The sequence below is a fragment of the Hemiscyllium ocellatum genome, chromosome 18 (genome assembly GCF_020745735.1).
Source record: "Hemiscyllium ocellatum isolate sHemOce1 chromosome 18, sHemOce1.pat.X.cur, whole genome shotgun sequence".
NCBI lineage: Eukaryota > Metazoa > Chordata > Chondrichthyes > Orectolobiformes > Hemiscylliidae > Hemiscyllium > Hemiscyllium ocellatum.
Genome location: NC_083418.1, coordinates 31,863,778 through 31,890,627, shown reverse-complemented (window position 1 = coordinate 31,890,627; position 26,850 = coordinate 31,863,778). Strand labels below are relative to the sequence as shown.

At 40.2% G+C, this 26,850-nt stretch overlaps 1 protein-coding gene across 3 annotated transcripts in view; it reads right to left on the bottom strand.

Annotated features, from left to right (window-relative positions):
• Positions 1–5,833: 5,833 nt before the first annotated feature.
• Positions 5,834–26,850, bottom strand: part of pgghg (protein-glucosylgalactosylhydroxylysine glucosidase) — a 43,811-nt gene continuing 22,794 nt past the window's right edge. The window contains exons 8-14 of one of the 3 annotated variants that reach the window (XM_060838464.1): positions 25,983–26,055; positions 23,047–23,183; positions 21,519–21,652; positions 16,749–16,844; positions 15,327–15,424; positions 13,197–13,408; positions 5,834–6,391 (exon numbers count right to left, since the gene is read on the bottom strand). In XM_060838464.1, coding sequence (XP_060694447.1) covers positions 6,306–6,391; positions 13,197–13,408; positions 15,327–15,424; positions 16,749–16,844; positions 21,519–21,652; positions 23,047–23,183; positions 25,983–26,055 — 836 coding nt within the window. In that variant the 3' untranslated portion in view covers positions 5,834–6,305. Of the gene's footprint in view, positions 6,392–13,196; positions 13,409–15,326; positions 15,425–16,748; positions 16,845–21,518; positions 21,653–23,046; positions 23,184–25,982; positions 26,056–26,850 lie in introns of those variants that run through there. The other 2 variants (XM_060838465.1, XM_060838467.1) reach the window with 2 other exon arrangements.

Sequence of the window (26,850 nt, the reverse complement as noted above, 5' to 3'; positions counted from 1 at the left end):
ATGCACTCACGCACATGCGCACACTCTCTCTCTCCTGCACGCACAAACAAGTTTATGGGGTGAATCTGTATTTGCAGAATTATATTTTATTTTGCTCAAAAATGCATAACCTACAGTAAATCCATGTAAGATTCTGTAAATCCCACTTTAGAAATTGAACTAGTCTGACTCAAGATTGGGACACAGACACACTTTAACCGTACACCTTTATGCATTGTCTGAGCTGAGATGACACACTTTGTTAGAAAACCTGAAGTTATCTTGAAAATCTGACTTAAAAGGAATTCTGGGATTTACATATTAGCAAAACCATTCTAAAAGATGAAAGATTCAATCTAAGTCTGTTTAATATATTTCAGCCGCATGACACTGTAACCTCTTGCTATACATTCTGTGTCTTACGGTCCTGCTCCACAACCACCTGATGAAGAAGCAGAGCTTTGAAAGCTAGTGCTTCCAAATAAACCTGTTGGATGATGATTTTTAACTTTGTCCATCCCAGTCCAACACTGGCTCCTCCAAATCCTAACTTGAAATGACAACGTTTGTGACATAGTGATGTTAGGTTGAACCTTACCTCTCTTTTTTCAACTAAAGATTTCTGCCTAGAGTGGCTGCAGTTCATTTTCCGCATGTTTGCTCTCACCCTTCCCTTCTGGCCCAGAACCACACTGGGGTGCTTCGTGCTGTTTTTGGACCCAGCCACCAATCTGTGTATTTAACAGATCCAGCAAGAGGCCATCATGTTCTGCATACCCTTTCCAACATTCCAAAAGGATCATTGCCGCTGTGACTCCATGACTTACTCCTCAGTCACCCCAATCCGTCAGTATCTATTCCCTGAAAAGCCACAAGATGTATAGCACCTCTTTACATCCTTCTCTCTTGCAGAGTTACATTGTACTTCGCTCAAAAACTGCATGAATCCATGTAAGACTCTGTTAACTCACTTTTGAGATTAGAATCAGTCTAAATATTATGGCACAGGCAGGGAACATGGGGGCTAACACTCTCAACATAGAATCTGGCTGACACCAATTGTTACAGTTAACCTGAGAATGTAACTTTTAAAAAAAAGTTTTGTGATTTACATATGAAAGAAGTGACACTATCATCGTATTCTAACAGATGAAAGACTCAACAAACAATCAAGATATTTTTCAATGTATAATTTCAGTTCCATCACACTGTAAACTTTTGATATAAATTCTGTGTCTTACAATTATGGCCTCCACAACCACCTGATGAAGGAGCAGTGCTTCGAAAGCTTGTGCTTCCAATTAAACCTGTTGTGTGATTTTTAATATTGTACACCCCGGTCCAACACCAGCATCTCCAAATCACTCCTGAAGTGTGGCTAAGTAGATGGTGGATTAGTCTTTACGGTAATAAAAGAGAAGTTACTTAGCGCAGAATTCTTAATGTCTGACCTTTTGTAGCAACAATATAGGGCTGATCTAATTCAGTTTCTATTCACTGGAAAGCCTCTGGATGTTAATAGTGGGATATTCAGCTATGGTATTGCCAGTGACTATTTAGATACTGTCTTATTGGATATGCTACACACTGTGTATGAATGTTACTTGCCACTTGACAGCCCAACCCTGAATGTTGTCTAGGTCTTGCAGTGTATATAAACTGCTTTCATGCTTGAAAAGTTGCATTGGGTGCTAAACATTGCACAATCATCAGAGAAAACTCGACTTAGCCAATGGAGAAAAGGTTGTTAATGAACTGTGAAGAACTCACGTCATAGAGTCATAGTGATGTACAGCACAGAAACAGATCTTTTGGTCCGACTCGTCCATGCCCACCAGATATCCCAACACAATCTAATCCCACCTGCCAGCACCTGGCCCATATCCCTACAAACCCTTCCTATTCATACACCCATCCAAATGCCTTTTAATGTTGCAATTGTTCTAGCTTCCACCACTTCCTCTAGCAGCTCATTCCATACACATACCACCACCTGAGTGAAAAGGTTGACCCTTAGGTCTCTTTTATATCTTTCCCCACTCACCCTAAACATATGCCCTCTAGTTCTGGACTTATCCCACCCCAGGGAAAAGACTTGGTCTATTTATCCTATCCATGCTCCTCATGATTTTATAAACCTCTATAAAGCCACCCCTCAGCCTCCGACGCTCCATGGAAAACAGCCCTAGCCTACTCAACCTCTCCCTATAGCTCAATCCTCCAACCCTGGCAATATCCTTGTAAATCTTTGCTGAACCTTTTCAAGTTTCACAACATCTTTCCGATAGGAAGGAGACCAGAATTGCACGCAATATTCCAACAGTGGCCTAACAAATGTCCTGTACAGCCGCAACATGACCTCCCAAAACCTGTACTCAATACTCTGACCAAGGAAAGCATACCAAACTCCTTCTTCACCATCCTATCTACATGCGACTCCACTTTCAAGGAGCTATGAACTTGCATTCCAAGGTCTTTGTTCAGCAACACTCCCCAGGACCTTACTATTAAGTGCATAAGTCCTACTAAGATATACTTTCCCAAAATGCAGCACCGCAACTCCATCTGTCACTTCTCAGCCCATTGGCCCATCTGATCAAGATCCCATTGTAATCTGAGGTAACCTTCTTCGCTGTTCACTACACCTCCAATGTTGGTGTCATCAGCAAACTTACTACCTATACCTCTTATGCTCACATCCAAATCATTTGTATAAATAATTGGACTAAGATGATTGACCTCCAACACTGATTCATCTTCCTTTGTGCAGATATGACTCCAACTGCCATAGAGTTTCCCATCTCCAATTCCCAGTTTTGCTAGTGCTCCTTGATACCATAACCAGTCAAATGTTGCTTTGAAATTCAGTGCAATCACTCTGACCTTATTTTTGGAGTTCAGTTCCTTTGCCAATGTTGAACCAAGATTCTAATGAAGTGGAATCCAGATTAATTTCAATGAGCAGATTATTTTTTTCTACATCCAGCCTGATGAAACTATGAATGACCCATTTCACTATCTCGCCGATTATCGAGAGTAGACTGACAGGGCAGTCATTGGCTGCATTGGCTTTGTCCTGCTATTTGTGCATAGGCTGTACCTGAGCAATTTGCCATATTTCCAAGTAGGTAACAGTGTTGTAGCTGTTCTGGAACAATTTGGCCTGGATCATCCATGTAGCACTTCTGGCTGGTGCTTCAGCTTTCTCTTGGCAGTGTTGAGATAGACTCCCTATAGTTGAGGATGGAGACATTTATGGAGCCTCTGCATTCTATTAATTGTATGATTGCCCCCCCCCCAACATTCATGACTGAATGTGGTAGAACTGCAGAGATTTGATTTGATTTATTAATTGTGAATTTATTTAACCTGGTTTATTGCATGCTGCTTCTACCATCTGGCATACAATTTATCCTGAGTTATACATTCATCAAGTTGATATCTCATTTTATATATTCCTGCTTCTACTATGTCCTCCTAAACTTAGGGTTGATCTCAGCTGATGCTAATGATAGAGTGAGGCATATACTGGGCCATGAGAGGACAGACTGTGAGTAAATAAAATTCTGCTATAGTTAACGAACCGCACCGTCTTAAGGAAACTTAGTTTTGATTTAGTACAATGATATCGCAATTCAATGTGAATATTTTCAATGTGAAAACTGAACTTTGTCTCCGAACAGGTAAGCAGCAGGTTTATTGTACCATGTTTATGCAAGGGTTTCCTTTAAACTGGGGAGACCAACTGTATTCTGGAAATCCACTTTGCAGAACTGACTGACCCTGAGCTTCCTGTCACTCACCTTGTAACTTTTCACCTTGCTCTTATTCTGACCTTTCTGTCCAAGGAAACTCAACACAAGCTTGAGGAACAACAGTTCATCTTTTTTCTTGGCATTCTGCAGCCTTTTAGACAGATCACAGAGTTTAACAACTTTAGATCACAGCTTCTGCCACTATCTTGTTTGGTGTTTTACTTTGGCTCTTTTGGTTAGTTATCTTGTTTCTTTCTTTGTTCTTTAATGTTTTAGAGTCATACAACATTGAAACAGACCCTCCAGTCCAATTAGTCTACACCGACCATATTCCCAAACTAAACTAGTCCTATTACCTGCATTTGGCCCAAATCCCTCCAAACTTTTCCTATTCATGTATTTGTCCAAATGTCTGTTCCGTGTTGTAACTGTATTTGCATCCACAACTTCCTCTGGCAATTCATTCCACACACTGACCACTATCTGTGTAAATAAAAGTTGCCCTCATGTTCTTTTTAAAGCTTTCTCCTCACCTCAAAAAATGCTCCCTAGTTTTGAACTCCCCCAGCTTACAAAAAAGATCTTTGTTATTACCTTATCTATATTCCTCATGATTAATAAACCTCTGTAAAGGTGACCCCTCAAACTCCTACACTTCAGTGAAAAAGTTTCCAGCCTGCCCAGCCTATTTCTATAACTCGAACCCTCCATCCTGGTGGATCTTTTGCTGAACCTTCTCTAGCTTAATAGTAACCGGGTGACCAACCAGAACTGCACACAGTACTCCAGAAGAGGCTGCATCAATGTCCAATACAACCTCAATATGATGTTCCAACTTGTACAGTCAAAGGTCTGAGCAATGCAAGCAAGCATGCTAAATGCCTTCTTGACCATCGTGTCTATCTGTGACACAAATTTCAAAGAACTATATACCTAAATCCCTTGATCTCTCTGATCCAAAACACTACCTAGGTCCTATCATTAACCGTTGCAGTTAGATGCTGGTATATAGTCATTCGCACCTCTGACATATTATTTAATCATAATCATAGTGTTACAGAATGAAAAAGGGCCCATTAGCCCATCATGTCAGAACCAGTCAACAAAGACCTATCTACTCTAGTCCCATTTGCTGGAACTTGACCTGTCGTCTTGAATGCTGTTGTGCTTGAAGTGATCATCTAAATGTTTAACTGTTGTGCGATTCCTGCCTCTACCACCCTTTCTGACGAAGGGTTCCGGATCCCTACTACCCTCTGGGTGAAATAGAATCTTTGTATCTTCTCTTAGCCCCCAACAATTTACCTTAAATCCTTTGGTTATTGATCCCTCTGCTAATGGGAAAAATGTATCATTCTATCTACCCAATGCCTCTCATAACTGATGTACACAAAATCAAGTGCCCATTCAGCCTTCTCTATTCTAAGGAAAATAACTCGAGCAGATCTGATCCATTTTCATAGTTAAAATACTGCAGCTTAGGCAACATCCTGGTGAACTTCCCTTAAACCCTTTTGAAAGCAATCACGTGCTTCCTATTTATGTGGCAGCCAGAACTGCACATAGTACCCCTGCTGTGGCCCAACTAACATCTTAGACAGATTCATAATAATCTTTGTTCTTAAAGTGTTCTGTCAGTTTGTCTCTCCACAGATACTGTTTGTCCTCCTGAGCATTTCCTGCATTTTTATTTCGAGCAGTGAATGGCTCTTTGGTTTCAATATTTACTTCCCTATTCGACATATAATGCGTCCATTAAGGATGGGCTAAACAACATCAAATAATGACTGACAATCAGGCAAAAGCTTCTACAAGGTTGTTTTTTCAATGGTCAATCATGTGCTTAAGGACCTATATTCTTAATGTATAAACTTGAATGCAGATTGTTCTTCCCCAAGAGCTCAAACATGGAACATCTCTCAGGAGTTCCTTCCTGTTACAATCTAAACATACTCAAAGCAGTCCCAACATCAACTAATAAGTACTCCTTTCTGACATCTTTACAACCTTGCTATTGTACTATATTTCCAATAAGTTTTCTCAATGATAAATAAGTCACTTGGACCTCAATGAGACATTTCTTACTATTTTATTGATACACTTTCCTTTGGTTTATATATGTCCGAGATATGAAACTTACATTTGAATGAAAGAAATGTATGATTGGAACAGATCTAATGGCTCAATAAGTAAATGGAATAGCCACATAAACTAAGAGTGGGAAGGTTACAGATTGTCTGATCTCAAGTGTGTAAACTACAAATCTGCCCCAATTCACCAGAGTGATCCAGGGAGAGGGAAAGAATGTCAACCAGAGTTCCCAAACAACACTTTTCATGTAAGGACAACACCAAACATATTCTTGAGGGATATTCTTCAAAGCACTGATAAGTTGCAAGGTCCAGTATATTTGAAGAGGTATCCATCTCTTTGGCAGATGAAGGGAGGGAAGTAAACAAAATAACAATCTATAAAAGGTGTACAATTCCAGCAATACAAAAAAAATCTTAGATCACATAATTCACAGACCTATACGTTATAGATAGGAAAAATTGGTTCCATTCCTATAGACTATAATTTGTTAGATAATACAGAAGCAGCAGCAGGACATTTTCTTTGAATCAGTCCTGGTTCCAAAAGGAAAGTCACTGGTTGACCTGTAAGAATAAATGAAAAGGGGTGTTACAAGTTTAGGGCTTTACCTCAGACTTTCTCAAAAGTATAATGTTAGTCATGTGCTTTATATCCAGCAATGTGATCATAAAGCTCAATGTCCAGCTGTACAATGACTTAACTCAGGACTGGCAACCCCTTGTGGTTTGAACTGGATATTCATGTCCACATGCCTCCATCTGCACCTGTAGAACTATTTTGTTGACAAAGCAAGAGAACACTTGATAGATACATACAAAGTTCCTTTATTTCTCAGCAAGTGAGCATACAGAGCAACAAGCAATGACACAAGTCACTCAGTTTAATCAGTACTGCTTGTGTTTGCAATACAATAAAGAATAATGAACCTATTGTGTTTCCCCTTGAGGAATTTAGCACAGTGGTGATATAGAGAAAGTGAGGACTGCAGATGCTGGAGATCAGAGCTGAAAAATGTGTTGCTAGAAAAGCGCAGCAGGTCAGGCAGCATCTAAGGAGCAGGAGAATCGACATTTCGGGCAGAAGCCTTTCTTCAGGAAGAAGCCCTTCCTGAAGAAGGGCTTATGCCCGAAACATCGATTCTCCTGCTCCTTAGATGCTGCCTGACCTGCTGCGCTTTTCCAGCAACACATTTTTCAGCTCCACAGTGATAGCATCCCTATCGCTGGGCCAGGAACCCCGGACCCAAGTCCCACCTACTCCAGAGGTGTGTCAAAACACATGTCTGAACAGGTTGGTTAGAAATCTACTGTGCTTTCCACATCAGCTAGTCATTTTGCTTAATTTCAGCAAATTAATGTTAAACCACTATTTAACATGCCTAACCTTCTAGGCTCAGTGATGTTTTTAATCTTCATCATGGCTTGGAGGCTTCCCTCTGAGCCAGGATTTATTTCTCATCCTTCGTTGTTTTTGAGAAGATGGCAATGAAAATGTGCACTTTCAGTTTTCTATATATAAACCACATAATTAAATAAACATTTGGGTCACTGTTATTATCTCAAACAACTTAAACAAACCCTAGGAAAGTACTCATGGCCATGGATCAGACATTAGTTGTTGCACTGTGGATCCCACCAGGAAGACTGGAACTTGATCGGAATCCACAACAGTTCCATTACAGCCAGCTATCTGTGATTACATGACAGCTGGCTAATTAATAGAAGTGGGGGCATGGAGCCCATCCGACTATGTAACACTGATGGGATTCAGTGGAAGAATACCATAATTGGGTGATTTTAATCCAAGATCTGACACTATTTCTAATATTACAGACAAGCCTTGTTTGCACACTCCCAAAACTTCTGAAAGCAGCTGAGTCAGAAGAGTATATCAAGTCAAAAGACTCAAAAAATATAATTGCGAATAGATGCTAATGAACAGGATACCTCAGAGTTGAAAATATCCCTCAGCAATCTCAGAGGGAGATTAAAACTTGCAGTGAGAAACTGTGCACCATGGAAGAATGACTCTGATATACAGAAAAAAATCTAATCCCATTGTTCAGCTCCAGGCGATCTGTGAACAGTGAGGTGTATTGGTCACATTCCAAAGGGAATGGAGTGTACTGTGTGCTCTGTTTTACAGAGACATGGCTCACTCCCATTACACTTGACTGTGCTTTACAACTGGAGGTTTCTCATTTCACTGAATGGACCACTTGGTATCCTCAGGCAAGGCAAGGGACGATGGGGTCTGTCTCCTAATTAACACCTCCTGATACTGAGATGTGGTGATGCTGGTGCGTTACACTCCCAAGACCTAGAATTTCCTTAGACTTAGTGCTATCCTGACCACTTGCTGTGCAAGTTTACCTCCGCTATCCTGACAGTGGTCTACATCCCAGCAAGTGCAGAAGTGAAGAGTACACTTGATGTAGTACAGAATCAAATCAGTCTTGACACAGAATACCCAGAGGCCTTGTTCATCTTTGCCAGTGATTTCAACCAGGCCAACCTCAAGAACGGGCTATCAAAATACCATCAACACTTCTCCCATTCCAGCAGAGATTCAAACATCCTTGACCATTGCTATACAACCAAAGATGCCGACCACTCCATCTCCCATCTGCGTTTTGGAATATCAAATCACAACGCTCTGTTTCTCCTCCCAGCTTGCAAGCCAAAATTGAAGTGTGAGGACCAGTACAGAAAGTAGTACAGTGTTGATCTGAGGCAACAGAAGGGTTCCTACAGGACTGCATAGAGTCAGTGGGCTGGTCCACATTTAACAACTCAGCTGTTAACTGAAAAGTGTATGTTCCTACCATTTCAGACTTCATCAGTAATTGTGCAGAAGACTGCATGTAAAAGAAGTTAATCTGAATGTTCCCCAAACAGAAACCATGGATGAACTGGGAGATTCACTCCTTAGAGAAGTCCAGGAATTGACCACAGGTTACACAGTATTCACTCAGACTCACCATCATGAGGTGGAGTAGGTCATTCACTTTCTTCCTGAACTGGACCCAGTCTTGCTGCTTCACATCACAACTGCTCGCTTCCATTCAACTCCTGGCCAAGCCTTGTGGTTAGTTGGGAATGTTTTAACCGAACCAGTATGGGTAATCTGGGTATGACCTTTATAAGGCTAACCATGCTGAGAGACAATACCAAACTAAGCTTGAGACCCAGACCAACCACAGAGACATCCATTGTTTGTGGCAAGGCTTACACGACATAACAAGCTACCAAGCAAATTCAAACAGAATTGCAAATAACAGTACATTCTTTCCCACTGTGCTCAAAGCATTCTGTGGTCTCGTTGAACAGAAGGTCAGTGAAGTGATGTCACCTATCCCAACTGCCTCAGATGCTCATGGTCACCACTGCAAACGTTAGATTGGCCTTCTTGAGATGGAGTCAAAAAGTGTGGTGCTGGAAAGGCCCAGTCAGTCAGTCAGGCAGCATCCAAGGAGCAGGACAGACCATGTTTTGAGCATAAGCCCTTCATGAATAGTCGACTCTCCTACTGCTTGGATGCTGCCTGACCAGCTGTGCCTTTCCAGTGCCACACTTCCTGACTCTGATCGCCAGCATCTGCAGTCCTCATTTTCTGCTTCTTCAGACTGAATCCATGGAAAGTAATTGGCCTGGATGGAGTCCCCAGCCATGTACCCTGATCCTGTAGGGACCAGCTGGCAATATCTGATCTGCAGTATCTGATCTGAAGTCTCCACCTGCTTCAAGACCACCATAATCTTGGTGCCAAAGAAAAGCTTTGCAAATGCCTCAATGACTACAGCCTGGGGACTCTGACCTCCATAATTATTAGATGATTTGAAAGGTTAGTCATAGTCCACATCAACTCTAACCTCCCAAATTGCCGATATCCTTTGCAATTTACCTACTGGCATAACCGATGCTGGCCCTAACACTCATCCCTGGAATATTTGGATATCTACGTCAATATCTACTTATTGACTACAGCATTGCCTTCAACACCATAATTCCAAACAAACTCATCTCTAAACCCTAAGACCGAGGTCTGGGCTCCCACCTCTGTAAGTGGATCCTCGACCTCCTGATCCATAGACTGCAAATCAGTAAGAATAGGTGACAAAACCTCCACCACCAAAATCCTCAACAACAGTGCCCAGCAAGGCTGTGTACTCAGCCCTCAATTGTACTCCCATTATATACTTACAACTGTGTAGCCAAATTTCACCTCAACTCCATTTACAAGTTTGTTGATGACACCACCATTGTAGGTCAGATCTCAAACAAGGATGAGACGGAACATAGAAAATGGAGGAGCTGGTTATTGACTTCAGGAACTGGAGTGGCGTGCACATCCCTGTCTGCATCAATTGTGCTGAGGTGGAAATGGTCAAGAGTGTCAAGTTCTTAGGAGTGATGGTCACCAACAATCTGTCCTGGTCCACCCACATCGATGTGACAGTCAAGAAAGTACAATAATGTCTCCAAGTCCTCAAAAGGCAAAAAGAAATGTGGCATGTCCACAAGAATTCTTACCAAATTTTATAGATGTACCACAGAAAGCATCCCATCTAGCTGCATATGGCAACCACTCTTCCCAAGACCACAAGAAACTAAAGAGAGTTGTGAACACAGCTCGGTGCTAGCCCTCCATCTGATCTCTCATTCTGCACTTTCTCTGTGGCTATAACACTGTATTCTGTACTCTTCTGTTACACTGATACACTTGATTTGGTACAATCTACCTGTATAGCATGCAAAACAACATGTTCCACTGTACCTCAGTACTGATAACAATAAATCAACCAACATAAAACATTCCCAGCTAGCCACAAGGCTTGGCCAGGAGTTGAATGGAAGTGAGCAGTTATGATGTGAAGCAGCAAGACTGGGTCCAGTGCAGGAAGAATGTGAATGATCTACTCCACCTCATGAGGGTGAGTCTGAGTGAATGCTATGTACCTGTGGACAAATATGTGTAAGGCACCCCCTCTCTACTCCAAAATTTGCGTGGATCAGAGCTCTTCCCTGGACCTCTACTGAAAATCAGGTTCATTCTCATACAGAGACAAAGAAGCCACTCATAAGCTGCCAGCTTTTACTCGTCAGGTTTCTGAAGGCATGGAAGAATCTAACAAATCCAGTCAATCACCGTAAAGATTTTACTGAGGTTTGAGCAAATTTGCTTTAAGGGGTTGGCATGAAGGTTAATTTATTTCCTGCCATTAGACGGCAGCTTTGTCACTTTGCATCCTTTCCCCCATACACTTGATGATACACCTATCGACTGCTGCTGAGGTTCAGTTGGGAATCCTCCCATACAATTCTCTCAGACTTTCCACCAGTTTTGCCTGCTCCAATAATCTTCACTAACTTCCACCCCTTGTTCTCCCAACACGGATATATATATCAATTGCTGAGTGTCACTAGCAACTGGTTATTGTTTTCAATCTTTGGGGAAAGTTTAGTTCAGGAGCATTTTAACCATTATGTGTATGTGATTTTTTTTAAAAATGTGAACATATTTTGTTTTAGAATGTAATATTTAAATCCTTGTTCCAAACCTTTAATATGCAGCAAAGCACAGAAAATAATAACCACAGATTGATACAAAGTTATCATGCACTACAAACAGTCACATTAGATGGCAAAGCTTTAAGGAGATAACCACTTAGTGAAAATAATTCTTCATTTTCAGCAATGTTGTACTTTATGCTTAATAACATCTTTAATGTAAACATTTGGAATTTCAAAACATAAATCAAGCCATCACTTGCTCTAGAGTTATTTCAACAATCAATCTTTCACAACCAACTCCCATTGCTCATAACAGAGGCAACCTCCAGCCTCAAGGTCCAGTTTACACAGGTGTTCCTACCCAACTAACTCTGGAACCTTTCATAAATGTATTTTTTCCAAAACACGAGGTAGATACTGACATTCTTATGGCTCAATTTAAGACAGCATTTTCCTTTCCCCCTTCATTGCTCAAGCTGGGAACAACCCTTCTCAATTCAACCCTCACTCTCCCAAACACAGTTCATTCTGGCACTTCTATCTTTGCTCCCTCTCAATTAATGTAAGAGTGCACTGCTTTGGGTGGAAGAAGAAGGCAAGTGCTAACATGAAGTTGAGATCGACAAAAATCAGGTGGACATAAAAGCTCTCTTAGCTCCACACAAAGAATATATGTAATTCTCTTAGCACCATGGCCAATATGCATTCATAAATGAATGGCCAATATTCATTCCTAAACCAACATTTTCAAAACCGATTAATGGGAGTTTACTATGTGCAAATTCGTAAATACATTTGCTGACGAAGCCACAGTGGTTAATAGCTGTGCAGCATTTTGGATTAGCCTGAGGATATGAAAGGTGCTCTGAATAAGAAAAACTAAAAGTATGTGGTCACCAGAATCATTTCTCAGTGCAATGATGAAACACAGATCTAATTCCTAAACACGAACTGTTAGCTGCTGCTATATTTGTGTTCTCCTTTGGCCAATATCTCCTCAAATACTGATCACAGAGTTCAACAGGCCAGTCAAAGTCCAGAATTGTCCCAATTCAGTGAGATTATCCAGAACATAAGGTGGCCACCATAAGCAAAGGCATAGCCATTGATGTCACCTGGTCGTGACAGGACAGGTTGCATAAAGTGTCTGTGCATGCACCAATGATGTCAATACATTCTGTGGACACTGATCATAAGATGCAGGAGCAGAAGTAGGCCATTTGGCCCATCGAGTTTGCTCTGCCAATCAATAAAATCATGGCTTATCTGGTAATCCTTAACTCCACTTTTTATTTTATTTTCACTCTATAATTCCAGATTCCCTTCCTGATTAAATATCATCCTATCTCAGCCAAAAACAGACTTAATAATCCTCCCAGCCTCTGTAGCCCTTTGCAGTATAAATATCCACAGATTCACTACGCTTGAAGAGAAAAATAATCACCACATCCTCATCTAAAAGTGCAACCCAAAACTCACCATCATCAGCACATGTCACACCGACGGATTGCCTGGCAGCTAATGACTCTTGAAGTGTAGACAAAGGATATTTTGGTTTTTTTTGGGGTTGTGGGGAGAGGCAGATTGGAGGAAGGCCTGTACCAGCAGCAGGGTTGGGAACAAGACCTGCACCACTGTCAGGGGCTGGGCCTTCACTGGGAACAGGCGTGTTGGGTACAGGCTGCACTGAACAGGCTTCAAACTAACATTTTTTTTGTCATACAGGGGATTTAAACACCTGCTTTCCTTCGTTTGAGAATGATGTCAGTTTTCTTTCTGCTCTTTGCATCACCGACATGTGGCATGCATGGGATACTCTGACAATTGAATTATGGTATGGACTTCCCAATGTTACCTTCGTTTAAAGCAAATTTCTTTCCTGAATCACTTAAAACAACTTCCAAGGCCGAGTGCTGAAACCCACAAGGCCTTATCAAAACAATGGTGACTTGCTTTGTCGAAAACTGAAAGTGCAGTTTATTTCCAAGGTAATTAATTCCAGTAATCCATAGTTCACCCAGATTGTCTGGGATCGTGGGATCAAAGTATAGATAGTTTTTCATTATCCTGCAAAGGAAAAGGACAAAATACAGATCAGAAGAGCAATTTTCAGACAAAAAGTTTGGTCTGCATTGTGATTGTAACTGGAAGCAGTAATAACTATACTAAATGCACTTTCCTGAGTAATCTATATTACAAAGAAATGTTGACACATGGAAATTGTTCAGTTAGGAAAAAGGATTCCAAGGTCAAGATTTCACCACACGTTCAAAAATCAGGAAGTTACGAGTAAGACAGACAGTCAGATTGTCTTTTTTTAAAAAAACATTCAAGATAATGAATCAATGAGTTACATGGAAAGATACTGAAGCAGACAGTATAGTAAGATGGAATGGTCAAAATTCTCACGTACTTGCATACATCCACAGTACTTCTGTGTTAAGCTTTTTATCTTAATTCCAATTGTGAATATTAGGAACGTTTTTCAGCAAGGAGGCCTGTGACAGTGGAGTGCCACAAGGATCAGTGCTGGGTCCACTACTTTTCATCATTTATGTTAATTATTTCGATATGAACATTGGAGGTATAGTTAGTAAGTTTGCAGATGACACCAAAATTGGAAGTATAGTGGACAGCGAAGAAGGTTATTTCAGATTACAATGGGATCTTGATCTGATGGACCAATGCACTGAGAAGTGGCAGATGGAGTTTAATTTAGATAAATGTGAAGTGCTGCGTTTTGGGAAAACAAATCTTAGCAGGACTTATACAATTCATGGCAATGTTCTAGGGAGTGTTGCTGAACAAAAAGACCTTGGAGTGCAAATTCATAGCTCCTTGAAAATGGAGTCGCAGGTAGATAAGACAGTGAAGAAGGCATTTGGTATGCTTTCCTTTATTGGTTAGACTGCTGAGTACAGGAGTTAGGAGGTCATGTTGCAGCAGTACAGGACATTGGTTAGGCCACTTTTGGAGTATTGCATGCAATTTTGGTCTCCTCCCTATCGGAAAGATGTTGTGAAACTTGAAAGGGCTCAGAAAAGATTTACAAGAATGTTACCAGGGTTGGAGGATTTGAGATATCGGGAGAGGTTGAATAGGCTGGGGCTGTTTTCCCTGGAGCGTCGGAGGCTGAGGGGTGACCTTACAGTGGTTTATAAAATCATGAGGGGCATGGATAGGATAAATAGACCAAGTCTTTTCCCTGGGGTGGGGGAGTCCAGAACTAGAGAGCATAGGTTTAGGGTGAGAGAGGAAAGATATAAGAGAGATCTAAGGGGCAATTTCTTCACACAGAGGGTGGTACGTGTATGGAATGAGCTGCCAGAGGGAGTGGTGGAGGCTAGTACAATTGTAACATATAAAAGGCATCTCGATGAATAAATGAATAGGAGGGTTTGAAGGTATATGGGCCAGGTGCTGGCAGGTAGGACTAGATTGTGTTGTGATATCTGTTCAGCAAGTTGGACCAAAGGGTCTGTTTCCATGCTGTACATCTCTATGACTCTAAAAGAGGCAAAACCTGGCCTATGCACCTGCACAACTCACTGTCAAAGCCTGTTAGAACTACACCAAAAAGTAGCAATCTGACTTCTGCAGGAGAAGTATTTTCCATATGTTTATACAGTTAGAGATAAAATAGCCAGAGTTCCTGACCTTGGCACATATCCAGTGACCCTGTTTGGAAATTCTGTCTTTGTGTATATAATTACGTTCCAGACAGGATCACTTAAGCTAACTACACTCCTTTACTGTAGCCCAACAGATACACACATAAAGTATGATAACTTGTTAGAGATAGTAATATTAGTGATTTATCACCATTTAGAACTGAAGAAAGAGCATTAATTAAAGCGAGAGCATGTAGTAGAAAAATATACAAATACCCTATTCTGATATATATCTTTATGGAAAAAAAATTGTGTATAATAGATTATTGTATATCTGAATGACTCAAATAAAAATTGGCTATATTTACACTGACCTGAAGCCAGTATAGCCAAATAACACTGTTTGCATGAAGCCACCCATTCCGGTCAGGAAATTCACAGCTCCTGATCCATCTGGATTTTCACTCCAAACCTGACGTAGGGGATAAGTAAGGGCAAAATAAGTGTCCAGAAACTTTTCAGCAAGCTTCATGCTTACCCTTTGATTCAAATTCTGTATATAGCACTAATGATGACCCGACTTAGAAATAAAATAATTCATTCCTTTATCTAATCCATAGAGGAACAGCCATGGCTCAGTTGTTGGTGCTTTCACCTCTGAATCACAAACTTCTTTGTTCAAGCCCTAGACCAGAGCATGAGCACAGAAATAATGTCCCGAGGAAGTATAGCAATATTGGAGATGCTATCTATCAGATGAGACACGAATCTAGAGCCCCATCTGCTGGCTCTAATTAACATAGCAGATTTCATGGAACTATTTTGAAGTAGGCAGGAGAGTCATCCCCAGTGTCCTGGCCAATATTTAACTCTCAATCAACATCACAAAAACAGGCACGTAAATGACCAATGAGAACCACAATAATATGTATAGATAATAATCACATCCAATACCGTGCTCTCCATACCACATCACTACATAGCTGTCTCTAGGAATTTGCTGAGTGCATTTTGACTGTTGAGTTTTCTACATTATAACACTGACTACATTTCGCAAATAACCGAGCATGGAGTAGATGGAACCTTGTGGGGCATGTGAGCCAAACATGGCTAAGCACTTAAGAAAAGTCTGTCATGTTGAATTTTTAATGTTATTTCCTTATTTTTCTATGTTATACTTACAATTTTGTACCTAGGCACCTTTATACTCAAGATGACGCTGAGAATGGTGACTTTGTACATTTTCACTGTTGTCTTGAGTACATGTGACAATAAAATCTAATTGTAATTCTATACCTGTGAAATGCTTTGAAATGTTCATTTGTCATGAAAAGTATTATATGAATAGAGGTCATGTTAATTTACCTCAGCAGAGTAAGAAGGTGCCTGCTACAGGTAACCTCAGTGACATAGGCATCAGGATGATGTGAAAGGGATTGACATCAGAGACTGATGTCACATTTCAGTAAGGTGGTCAAATAAGGAATTCCTTACATAAATTTCAGGGCATGTTTCAAGCAAAAACAGATATCCTTACTAAATTCAGGGACGAAAATTAAAGTTGCGGAAAATCTAAATTTCCTGGTAGAACCCACCCCTCCAACAAAATTTAATATTCTTTCCTTCTGCACTTATATCCTCTTGAGTAAAATTTAAAATCTACCTTTGTTCTGAAATAAGCTTGTGTACGTTTGTTGTTAAAAAGCTTTTGTGAAGGCCTTTGTTTGCCTTTCATAGTTTTATAGTTTGGTATGCATGCAATTGTACAGAGCCTCAAAATGTTTTGATGGCATTACCTTGAATGGTTCCTGAATGTGGCTGTAACATTTGTTAAATTGATGCTGAGCCTGACTAACATTCTTCAGCTCCAGCCAACCGATTGCAAACATACTCTGAAAAAGAAATGTGTTTTAAAAAAAAATACAGATATTGACTATTTTGATTAAATTAATAGCCAATCGAACAGGAAATTTCAGATACAAACATGAGACCAAAAGGATTTTGGTCAGTATAGTGGAGATTAAAATATAACCCCGAAACAGTTAACTTAAGTAAACCTGTTTACATGCACATGGGAGGTACGAGTATTCTAGACAGCCCCTGTTGATGTATTTGTCCTCATTCTCCCTCAGTCATAAGATTGCAAAGCTTCTATAGTTGCAGCTTATTTTGGCTACACATTTCTTACATTATACAGCGACACAACCCATCATGGCTGGACATGCCCAGGCCATGGCACCAGGTCACATGCATGCACATTAGTTTTTTTTAGATTAGATTCCCTACAGTGTGGGGCCCAACAAGTCCACACCGACTCTTCGAAGAGTAACCCACCCAGACCCATCTCCCTCTGACTAATGTCGTTAACACTATGGGCAATTTAGAATAGCCAATTCACCTGACCTGCACATCTTTGGACTGTGGAAGGAAACCAGAGCACCCGGAGGAAACTCATACAGACACGGGGAGAATGTGCAAACTCCATACAGACAGTTGCCCAAGGCTGGAATTGAACCTAGATCTCCTGGTGCTGTGAGGCAGCAGTGCTAACCACTGAGCCACCGTGCCACCCCACGTGATTGGATCATGTCCTTCTAACTGCTGAAACTGTGGTTTTTAACTCCAGCATTGCAAGGTTCTACCAAGATTGCCTGTTAACATTCATTATTACTATAGCCTTGAAATTATGACCTTTACTGTTTACTCAAGCAATCAAGCAGTTACATTATGATTTCTTACTACAAACACACAAAACTATCTTTTGACCCTTATGTTCCTGATTTGTAGTGTGGCACGTCTGCCCCTCTCTAGTTAAAGTTGAAAATCACACAATACCAGGGTTACAGTCCAACAGGTTTACTTGGAAGTACTAGGTTTCAGAGTGCCTACTTACCTGATGAAGAAGCAGTGCTCTAAAACCTCATACTTCCAAATAAACCTGTTGGACCATAACCTGGTGTTTTGTGATTTTTAAACTTTGTCCACCCCAGTCCAACACCAGCACCTCCACATCAGAGCCACTTTAGTCAGTAAGCCTTCACTTTTCTGTGGTATTTATGGATAAAAAGATGCTGTTACCAATTCGTTTTGACTATGTCAAAGGGTCTATTCACTTTCGCAGTGGTGAAGGCTCAACCACCACTGAATCTGAACAAAAGGCTCTGTCTGACCAAGCTATGCAGCTGTGTGTACAAATGTATCTTTTGGCGAGACTTGTCTTATTAATAATGTCTCTATCTCTGACCAAAAGATCTAGGTCAGCCTATCTCGAAGTGTCATAACATGTCCAAACAGGTTAATATTTTAAAAAATTGTTAAAAATTGTTGCAAAGACTATAAGGAGGCCTGTTGATCATAAGTTTGCACTCCACGTGAACCTAAGATGTCTACCTTATTCTCACCCAAGCTTTTCTGACATCATCAGACTAGGTGGAGCTAAATGTAGTCCCCAGCATTGATCCTTTCAGAACCATTACCTAAACACCACCGTCCACTTCTCAGGACTATATTTCAATTGTTTACTCCCTCTGTTGAATTTTAAGTTCCTAAGTTATTTCAATTCAATGTTGTTATAATCTCACTGCAAAAGAATAGATAACACAGTTTGGCAGTTCCAGGATAACTGAACTGTCATATTGCTGTAGAAGAATCAACACAAATAGCTGACTATGTTTGGTAAACAATCAACATTATTACATTAATACAAAAATCTGTATATCCCTCTCCATAAGCTGCCACACACCACCCATTCCAGGTTCTTTTCTGTTACAGTATTTTATTTAGGGATCTAATTCGGTTTCCCTGAACAAGAGTCAAGAATTCCTGGTTATTTTACTTTGATATTGTACAAGGATATTTTAATCTATTTGCAAATGCCTGCACTTCCAAATTCACCATATTTTTGGGTGAAATATTTGCTAATTTTTGTATCACTAGGCATGAATACTCTCTGTGCAAAATTACATTACTCTGCTTTTAATCTATTCTGTATTGACAAGGGATTGTTGAAGAGAACTAGTCATCTATACTCTGTCCACATAATCTGCACTGAAAAGGGTAGGTAATTTATGATTATTTGAGCTGAGGTTTTTTAGAAGATCATTTGCGATGTTTGAATTTCATCAACCTTTATTCAATTAGAAAGGGCTGTTTTTAAACCTGTTGCCTCATTGGTAGATAAATTTTGATCTTCTGTCCTGGAATTTGTCAGTATCAAGAACTTGAGATCTGTAAATTAATAGAAACATGGATCTTAAATCTTTTATGCATCTCCCTAAGTGCCATTGTCTACTGTGGCATATATTTAAATGGCCGATATAAACCAAAAGCTTCAAAGCACCCACTTTATTCCAGATTTAGCTTAGAGTCTAACTATCTGAGAACATTGATGGGGGTTCTCTTGAAAAATGGGAAACTATTCAATTCTCAATCACAATAGAGAAATAAATCATCCAAAATAAGAATTAGGCACAGATATCAGCACTTTTACCTGACAAGATACATGAAACGAAATTAAAAAATGCCTGAAATATTCAGCAACTCAGACACTGTCTGTAGATAGAGACACATAGTTAATGGCCCAGATTTTTAGCATATTGAAAAACTTGGTTACACAATTAAAATGGTGGAAGTTCTCCAAGATCACAAGTGCTGCACACAAACTCATAGTTTCCAATTTAAATGGCCAGCTGTCTCCATTTAAATCCTATTTTGGGGTCACTGATGCATGAAACTGGAATGCATGAGATAGACTAGTTCAGGTCTGTCCACTGCATTTTTTTGGACTATTCAGGGAACAATTCAATGTTGACATGCCCCAGTGGGCAAGGTCCCAGAACATTCTTTGGTGGGGGGGGGGGGGGGAAAGAGAGAGAGGAAGGGGGGTTTAACAGGGTCAGATATCAGATTTCTCTTGGGGAGTAGGGAAGATTATGCCTAAAATGTGAATACGAGCCTGGGAAATGAAAAGATGTAAACTGTAAACCTTTCAAAGCAGTATGAAACTTGTCAAGGTATCTTAATAAGTATCAAACTTTTTTCAGAACTATTAAAAAGCATCAAATTTGTTAAGCCCTGTCAAAAAGTGTCAAAATTACGAAAACTACAATGAACTGCCAAGGTGTATCAAAGCTGCCAACAGCTGTCAGAAGGTTTTTTTAAGCACTAGATAATATTCTCAGTACAGTGTAATCTGCTATAGAACATTATTTTTCTCCTGTCTACTTGAAAACTATTAGAATACAGGTAAGTTGGTATCGTAGGTGAAGGACTAAAGGGTGGATCTATGGTTGACATGAAAAGGCACTAAGTTAACATTGGGAGTATTAGGGACGTATGGAATATGAGGGGACATGTGTATGGTTATAGAGAATTAAGACTCATGTTGGCATGGATGGACCATGGAGTGTGTGTGGGGATGGGGCGGTGTTGACAATTGAGGTCTAGGGGGAATGGCTTATATTTAATTCTTTGAGTTTAGTATTTAGAAACAGGACTGAAGCCTTGCCAAACCAGCTACTGTAACTGGCAGCCTTCAGCAATTCATGGTTTGCCTGGTCCAACTTCAGATCCAGCCCGCTGTATATACAATATCAGGAAGATAGGCAAAAGTGAGGACTGCAGATGCTGAAGATCTGAGTCTAGATTAGAGTGGTGCTAGAAAAGCACAGCAGGTCAGGCAGCAACCGAGGAGCAGGAATGAAGGGTTTTTGCCCGAAACGTCGATTTTTCTGCTCCTCGGATGCTGCCTGACTTGCTGTGTTTTTCTAGCACCACTCTAATCTAGACCCCAATATCAGGAAGATATCAGTGTGGAGACTGTACTAGAACAGCTTAACAATGAGTGCAGCAATTTCTGGAGCAGAACTCTTCAGTACTATTGCTAGAATGTTACAAAAATCCAAAGCCTTTGCAATAACCAATACTTTCAGCCGGTTTCTTAGTGTCACTTGGAGTGAATCAAATTGGCTGAAGTCCTGCATTTGTGATGCTGGAGACCTTCTGAGGAGGTCAAATGGACCATCTACTCAGCACTTCTGACTGAAGGTTGCTGCGAATTATTCAGCCTTATATTTTATACATGTGCTGGGTTCCCCCATCATTGTGGATGGTGATGTCTGCAGAGCTTACCTGAACAGATAGGCAGTAAAAGTTAGAAATGCACTAACTTCTGGCTAACCTTCCTCCACAGTGATCTGGACCCAACTCAACACCCCGGTTGGTAGCTGGAAGGAAGGGTCAATCAAAGAAATGGAGTGTGTGTGTGTGTGTGTGTGTGTGTGTGTGTGTGTGTGTGTGTGTGTGTTATTTGAAATTGGAGAACTCAAATGTTGAGCCCTCCAGGCTGTAGGCTGCCCCAGGCAGAAGATAAGCTTCTCTGATAATCCAAAGGTTTTCAACATGCCCTGTCACTCCATCCCTGATTGTGGACTCCAGTAATTTCCTGACAACAGATGTTAAATTGGCCAGGTTCTTATTCCCTCTTGATTATCCACATTTTAGGTACTACTGTACTGTGATTAAAATAGCATCATTCTGTGCCTGTTGAACTATCACCTTCTACTAACCCAGGTCATGGCAGGTCCATCCTGAGCTGTCACACCTTGATACATCACTAAGTCATTCTTCCGCACCTGAGTACTCATGGGATACATGAAAGGGTAACCGAGTAGCACAACATCGGCTTGTTTCACGACGACTCCTGGAACACAGAAACACAATTTTTAAGCACATAAGATGCTATAACCAAATCTTCAGCAGCACATACAGTGTGAGAAACTCCAAGATAAACTATTTTAAAATTCTAATCAACTTTTTATCTTCCTTTCCTTGGACACAAACACCAGTAATGTCTTGCCGAAGTGAGCATTGTTCAAATGGGCTTAACATCACAGTTTCGCTCAACAATATCAATACGAATAGACTTTCCAGTAAGGATTACTGGTTTGTGATCAAGAGTGACTATTTTCTTCCAATTTAAAGGCTGAGATAGACAGATGTCTAATCATTACAGGAAACAAGATTTATGATGATAAGGCAAGGAAGTGGATTTTAGGATTATTATATCAGTCATGATGTCATTGAATGCCAGAGTGGATTTGATGGGCCAAAGAGCCAACATTTCATTGTATGTCTTATGAAATTAACTACACTGCCTCTAACAAGGATACAAGAAACTTAAGAAATAAACAAAATAGGAGTAGGGGGTAGGCTACTTGGCCCCTCGATCCTGTTGAGCCACTTCAATAGGGTCATTGCCAATTGGCTCATGACTTTAACTCCACCTCCCTGTCTTGCATAATCTTTGACTCCCTTAAGATCAATACTCTGTCCAATTTAATGGTGAATATATCCAAAGATACAGCCTCCATTGCTTTCTGGGGTAGTGAATTCCAAGGTCAAAAACCCTCTGAGAAGAAGTTATTCCTGAATGTCACCTTAAATATTTTTAAACTGTGGCTCCTAGTTCTAGATTTCCACAAGATTTCCATCTTACCCTATCAATCTCACAGCCTGGATGTAGGAACAATCCAAGTGCCAGAGAAGTAGCCTTTTTTTTGAAAGGAAGGGAAACTTGGACAGTGGAATATCAGAATTGCTCACCAATGTCTTTCACCTCCATATTTTCCCATAAAGGGGCTCCCAATGGCAATAGCTGCACACCAGTTCACGGTGGAGGGCCAGTCAAAGGATAATTAGCTATTAAATTCTGTCTTTTAATGCAAAATGAAAGAAGGCATATTTTTCCTGGGCAATAAGGAGAACCTAGCAACACATCAGAATGCGGAGGGCACTGGAGGCAGCCATAAATGCTGCGATCACAGAACCATGAAACTGAAATGGCCAGAAACATTCTTGCAGAGAAGCACGTGTGAAGGATCAGGACCTCCACGTGCTCCCAATACCTGAAAAATTGTGGAAGAGGATTCTGCCCTGCCTTGGCAGATTCTTCAGCTTGGGTTATGTCAAACCTTCAGTCAAAAGAAAGTGAGAAACCATAGTGGGTTTTGATAAAACAAGTCATGTGGCAGGAATAGAGGGGAAGGTTGTTGGAGAAGGATATAGTAAGGAAGTCTGAAGTTAATTCTTCTGCACCTGACTTATATCCATCAAACTCAGGATGATACTGCTTCAAATGGTCAAATGGCACTTTGATTTTCTCAGCTATTTTCATCCATTTTGATGGAACTGTAACTTTTAAACGTGATCCCAATTCTGTTGCAAACTGGAGGCTGGAAAAAAATAAATAATTTAAATCTACTGAATTACTTGAAGATTAGTTGTAAATTTGATGTGTAACACAATGTGGCAAATGAAAGTCTTATCTATAACATCAATTACACCTTAACTCACACAGACCCGTTGTCCAGTCACGCACATGCTCACTCATCTACAATGACTGCAGGCAGGCTAAACCTTAAATTTAAAATTCAAGTCTTTACATCAAATATCTCCATGATCTGCTCCTACCCCCAAAACATCTCTGTAATTTCCCCCAATCCCAAAACTCTCCATGTTATTTGCATGCCTCTGATTCTGGTCATTTGCACTTTCATAATCTGTTTCACTGGCAGCCATGTCTTCAGTTGCTTAGGCCCAAGCTCTGGTAGTGTTGCTATATAGCTCTCTGACTCTCAATGTTACTTTCCACATTGAAGACTCTTTTTAAAATCTCTTTGATCAAGTTTTGGATCAAATAACCTATTATATGCTGATGTGGTTTTGTGGTAAGCAACTGATTTTGTAATGCTCTTCTGAAGTGCCTTGGAATGTTTCACTACATTAAAAGCACCATGTTAGCATTGTACCACTCAGAAGTAAGCATTCTTCAAACCCTGCGATGAGGTGAATTCCTGCAAGAGTGGTCCAACGTCTTGATTTAATGAGATAGTTTGAAGATAAGCAGTTATCTCCTCCTCAAATTACATAAGAATAGATAAATTGAGAATTACATATAGATATGTTGCCAGTAATGGCATAGTGCACCACTATTCTGATGTTCTTGGCCAATAAACCTACTGCAATACGTACTTCTCACTTGTTCTCCACTCTACTGATGGCTGCATGCAAGAATCATTGAATGGTATTCTAACATAGGAACCCTAGCTGACTTCTTTCCTCTCCTGCCTTAGATGCTACAGTCAGTCATTGTTGTTATACCAGGGAGCTTTCCTGAACTAGGAATGATGAAGTAGGTAAAAGCAGCAAGTGTGGCACAATGACATTCACATAATTAAGGTGTAAGTAGCGACATGACTGATATCAGTGAGACAGAAGACACTAGTCTAGAATCAGTTAGGTCCGAGACACTACAAAGGAGCTGTATTTGACAACTACTATGTATAGATGTAAATAAAAAGTATTACACCACATAAAGAGTTGATGAGATTTACTCCATAATAAGATGCAAGCAGCCTTCGGGACAGTGCATGTAGATACTGATAGACTGTGATACTCCAGATCAATATGTTAATTTGCAAGTAGCAGTTCTGATTTAAAGCTCAAGACAAAGCACCAATGTTGAGGTTTATGTGAGGCTTGGAGGGCAGTGGTGGTGGTCCCACATGCCTGCTGCTCTTTAACTCTGCTGAAGCGTCATCTCGACTCGAAACGCTAGCTTGCTCTCTCCATAGATGCTGCCTGACCAACTGTGATTTCCAGCAATTTTTGATTTCAGTGTCCACTGCTCTTGTTCTTCCAAGTGGTTAAGATTACATGCTTTGGTAACTTAATGCAATACTTTGTCATAATGCATTTCAGTCACAACGGTAGAGGTAGTGGATGAGTTTGAAATAATGGCGAGTGTGCAAGTCAAAAAGAATACTTTATCCTAGATGGTATCAAACTTCTTGAATGTTGTTACAATTGCACCCATTCAACAAAGCAGAGAATTCTCCATCATACTTATGACTTCAGACAAGTAGGTGATGGACAGGCAATAAACCGCTCTCTAAAGAATACAGCACTGAACCCATAGTTAATGATGGTTGGGGATTTGGTACCAGGTAAAACCACTGAGTGTTAAGAATAATTAGGTTTCTCTTGTTAGAAAATGGCCATTGCCTATGACTTGTTTTGTAAAAATGTTACATGCTACCTATCAGCACAAGCTGTTGTCCAACTCTTACTGTATGTTAGCGTGTACTGTTTCAGTATCTGAGGAACTGTTAATTGAACTGAGCACTCTGATATCATCAGAACACACTCCCACGTGACTTTATGATGTTGGGAAAGTCACCGGTAAGGCAGCTGTTACACCTAAGGTCTGCTCCACGACACTATCCTGAAGAACTCCAGCCACATCCTGTGACACCTTTGGAAGATTGCAAATGGTTAAAATAACAAAAAGTTGCTCACCAGAGTTTCACCTCTTCTATCTAGGTTCAAATTCAATTTATGCTGAAGGATTTTTTTCACTGTTAAGTTAAAGGTTCAAATGAGCAATTTTGTGCAGTTCCAATTCGTTGGAGATAACACAATAAAGTGTACAGACAGCAGCTTAGATTTGGCAAATAACATATTGCTGCTTTTGGAAAGTCTTTTGTCTAAGGATGGGACAGAGAGGAGAAAGCTTGATGATGCACCCAAAGTAGTTATGTTCATTTTCAAATGTCTAGACTAAAAGTGAATGAAAAAAAGAGAGAAAAGATTTCATAAACATTTTTCAAACAATCTTCATCTTTCTTCCTGTGTTTCATTCTGAGGATTGGTAACAACACAAGTTCAACACTTATAAAACTAAACATAATGAAAGCTTGAAATATGACATAAAAACAGGGAATGCTGGAAATACTCAACAGATCAACTTTCACAGAAAGGTCATCTACATGAAAAGATATTTTTATTTTTCTCTCCACAGAAGCTGCCAAATCTGCTAAGTATTTCCATCTACTTTTTCAATTTCAGTTTATTATTGGTCTTGTATTTTCATAAGAGTTAGTGCCACAATTTCAGTTGTTTCTTATTACTCAATACTAGCAACTGTAGAAAAATGGGAAAAGGAAATTTCACCTCCCCTGTCCCATCCTCACCTGTACTTGGCCACCACAGCAGTGTAGGCAGAATTGGTAACATCAGATTGATATTCATCAGGTGGCATTACTCCTTGAAGAAATTACATGCAGTGAAATAATCAGCGAGTCACCAACAGATGGGTTCCTGGGTACTTTTCACACAATGTCAGTTACCAATCATGCAACAAATGAGAAAAGGCCACTTGGTTCTTTCAAGCTCATTCCATTCATACATTAAATCTGCCCTTTATAATATCGGATTTTGTTTTCTATGACATTTGCTTTTATTACCTTGCTTGATATTTTATTCCAAAGAGTTCCCACTACTTCAGAAAAGCAATTCTTCCTGACTGCAGCCCAATTTGGACAAGGACAAATACAGAGGTACTGAATAAATTCAACATGACATGACAACTAATTGATAGCATTCAGAGGCCATGAAAATAGCTGCCGTTAGAGATGAAGGTCAAAGGTTGCAGCAGGAATGTTCTTCAGAGACAGGTTTATAGAATTATAGAAATACAGCACAGAAGGGGGTTATTTTGCCCATTATGTCACGCTGATTCTTTGAGTTAACAGTCATATTTAATCTCATACCCCATGTATTATCCATTAAAACCTTAGTAGGAAGAATAAATAAAATACTTTCTGCATTCGATCTCAAATGAAGTACTTGGTTATGGATGCCTAAAATATGGAAATGGATTTTATTTCCAGTGTTAAGGCACTTCATTTTAGGACGAAAGTGTCAGGGACAGGGAGGTGTTACAGTGAATGAGGCGTGTACAAAGGCAGAAGCAGAAAAGTCTCAGCTTTTGCAAATTATATAACAGGTACGAAGTTCTTGTGGTTTGTACATATGAAAACAGAGGCTGCAAAGTGGATG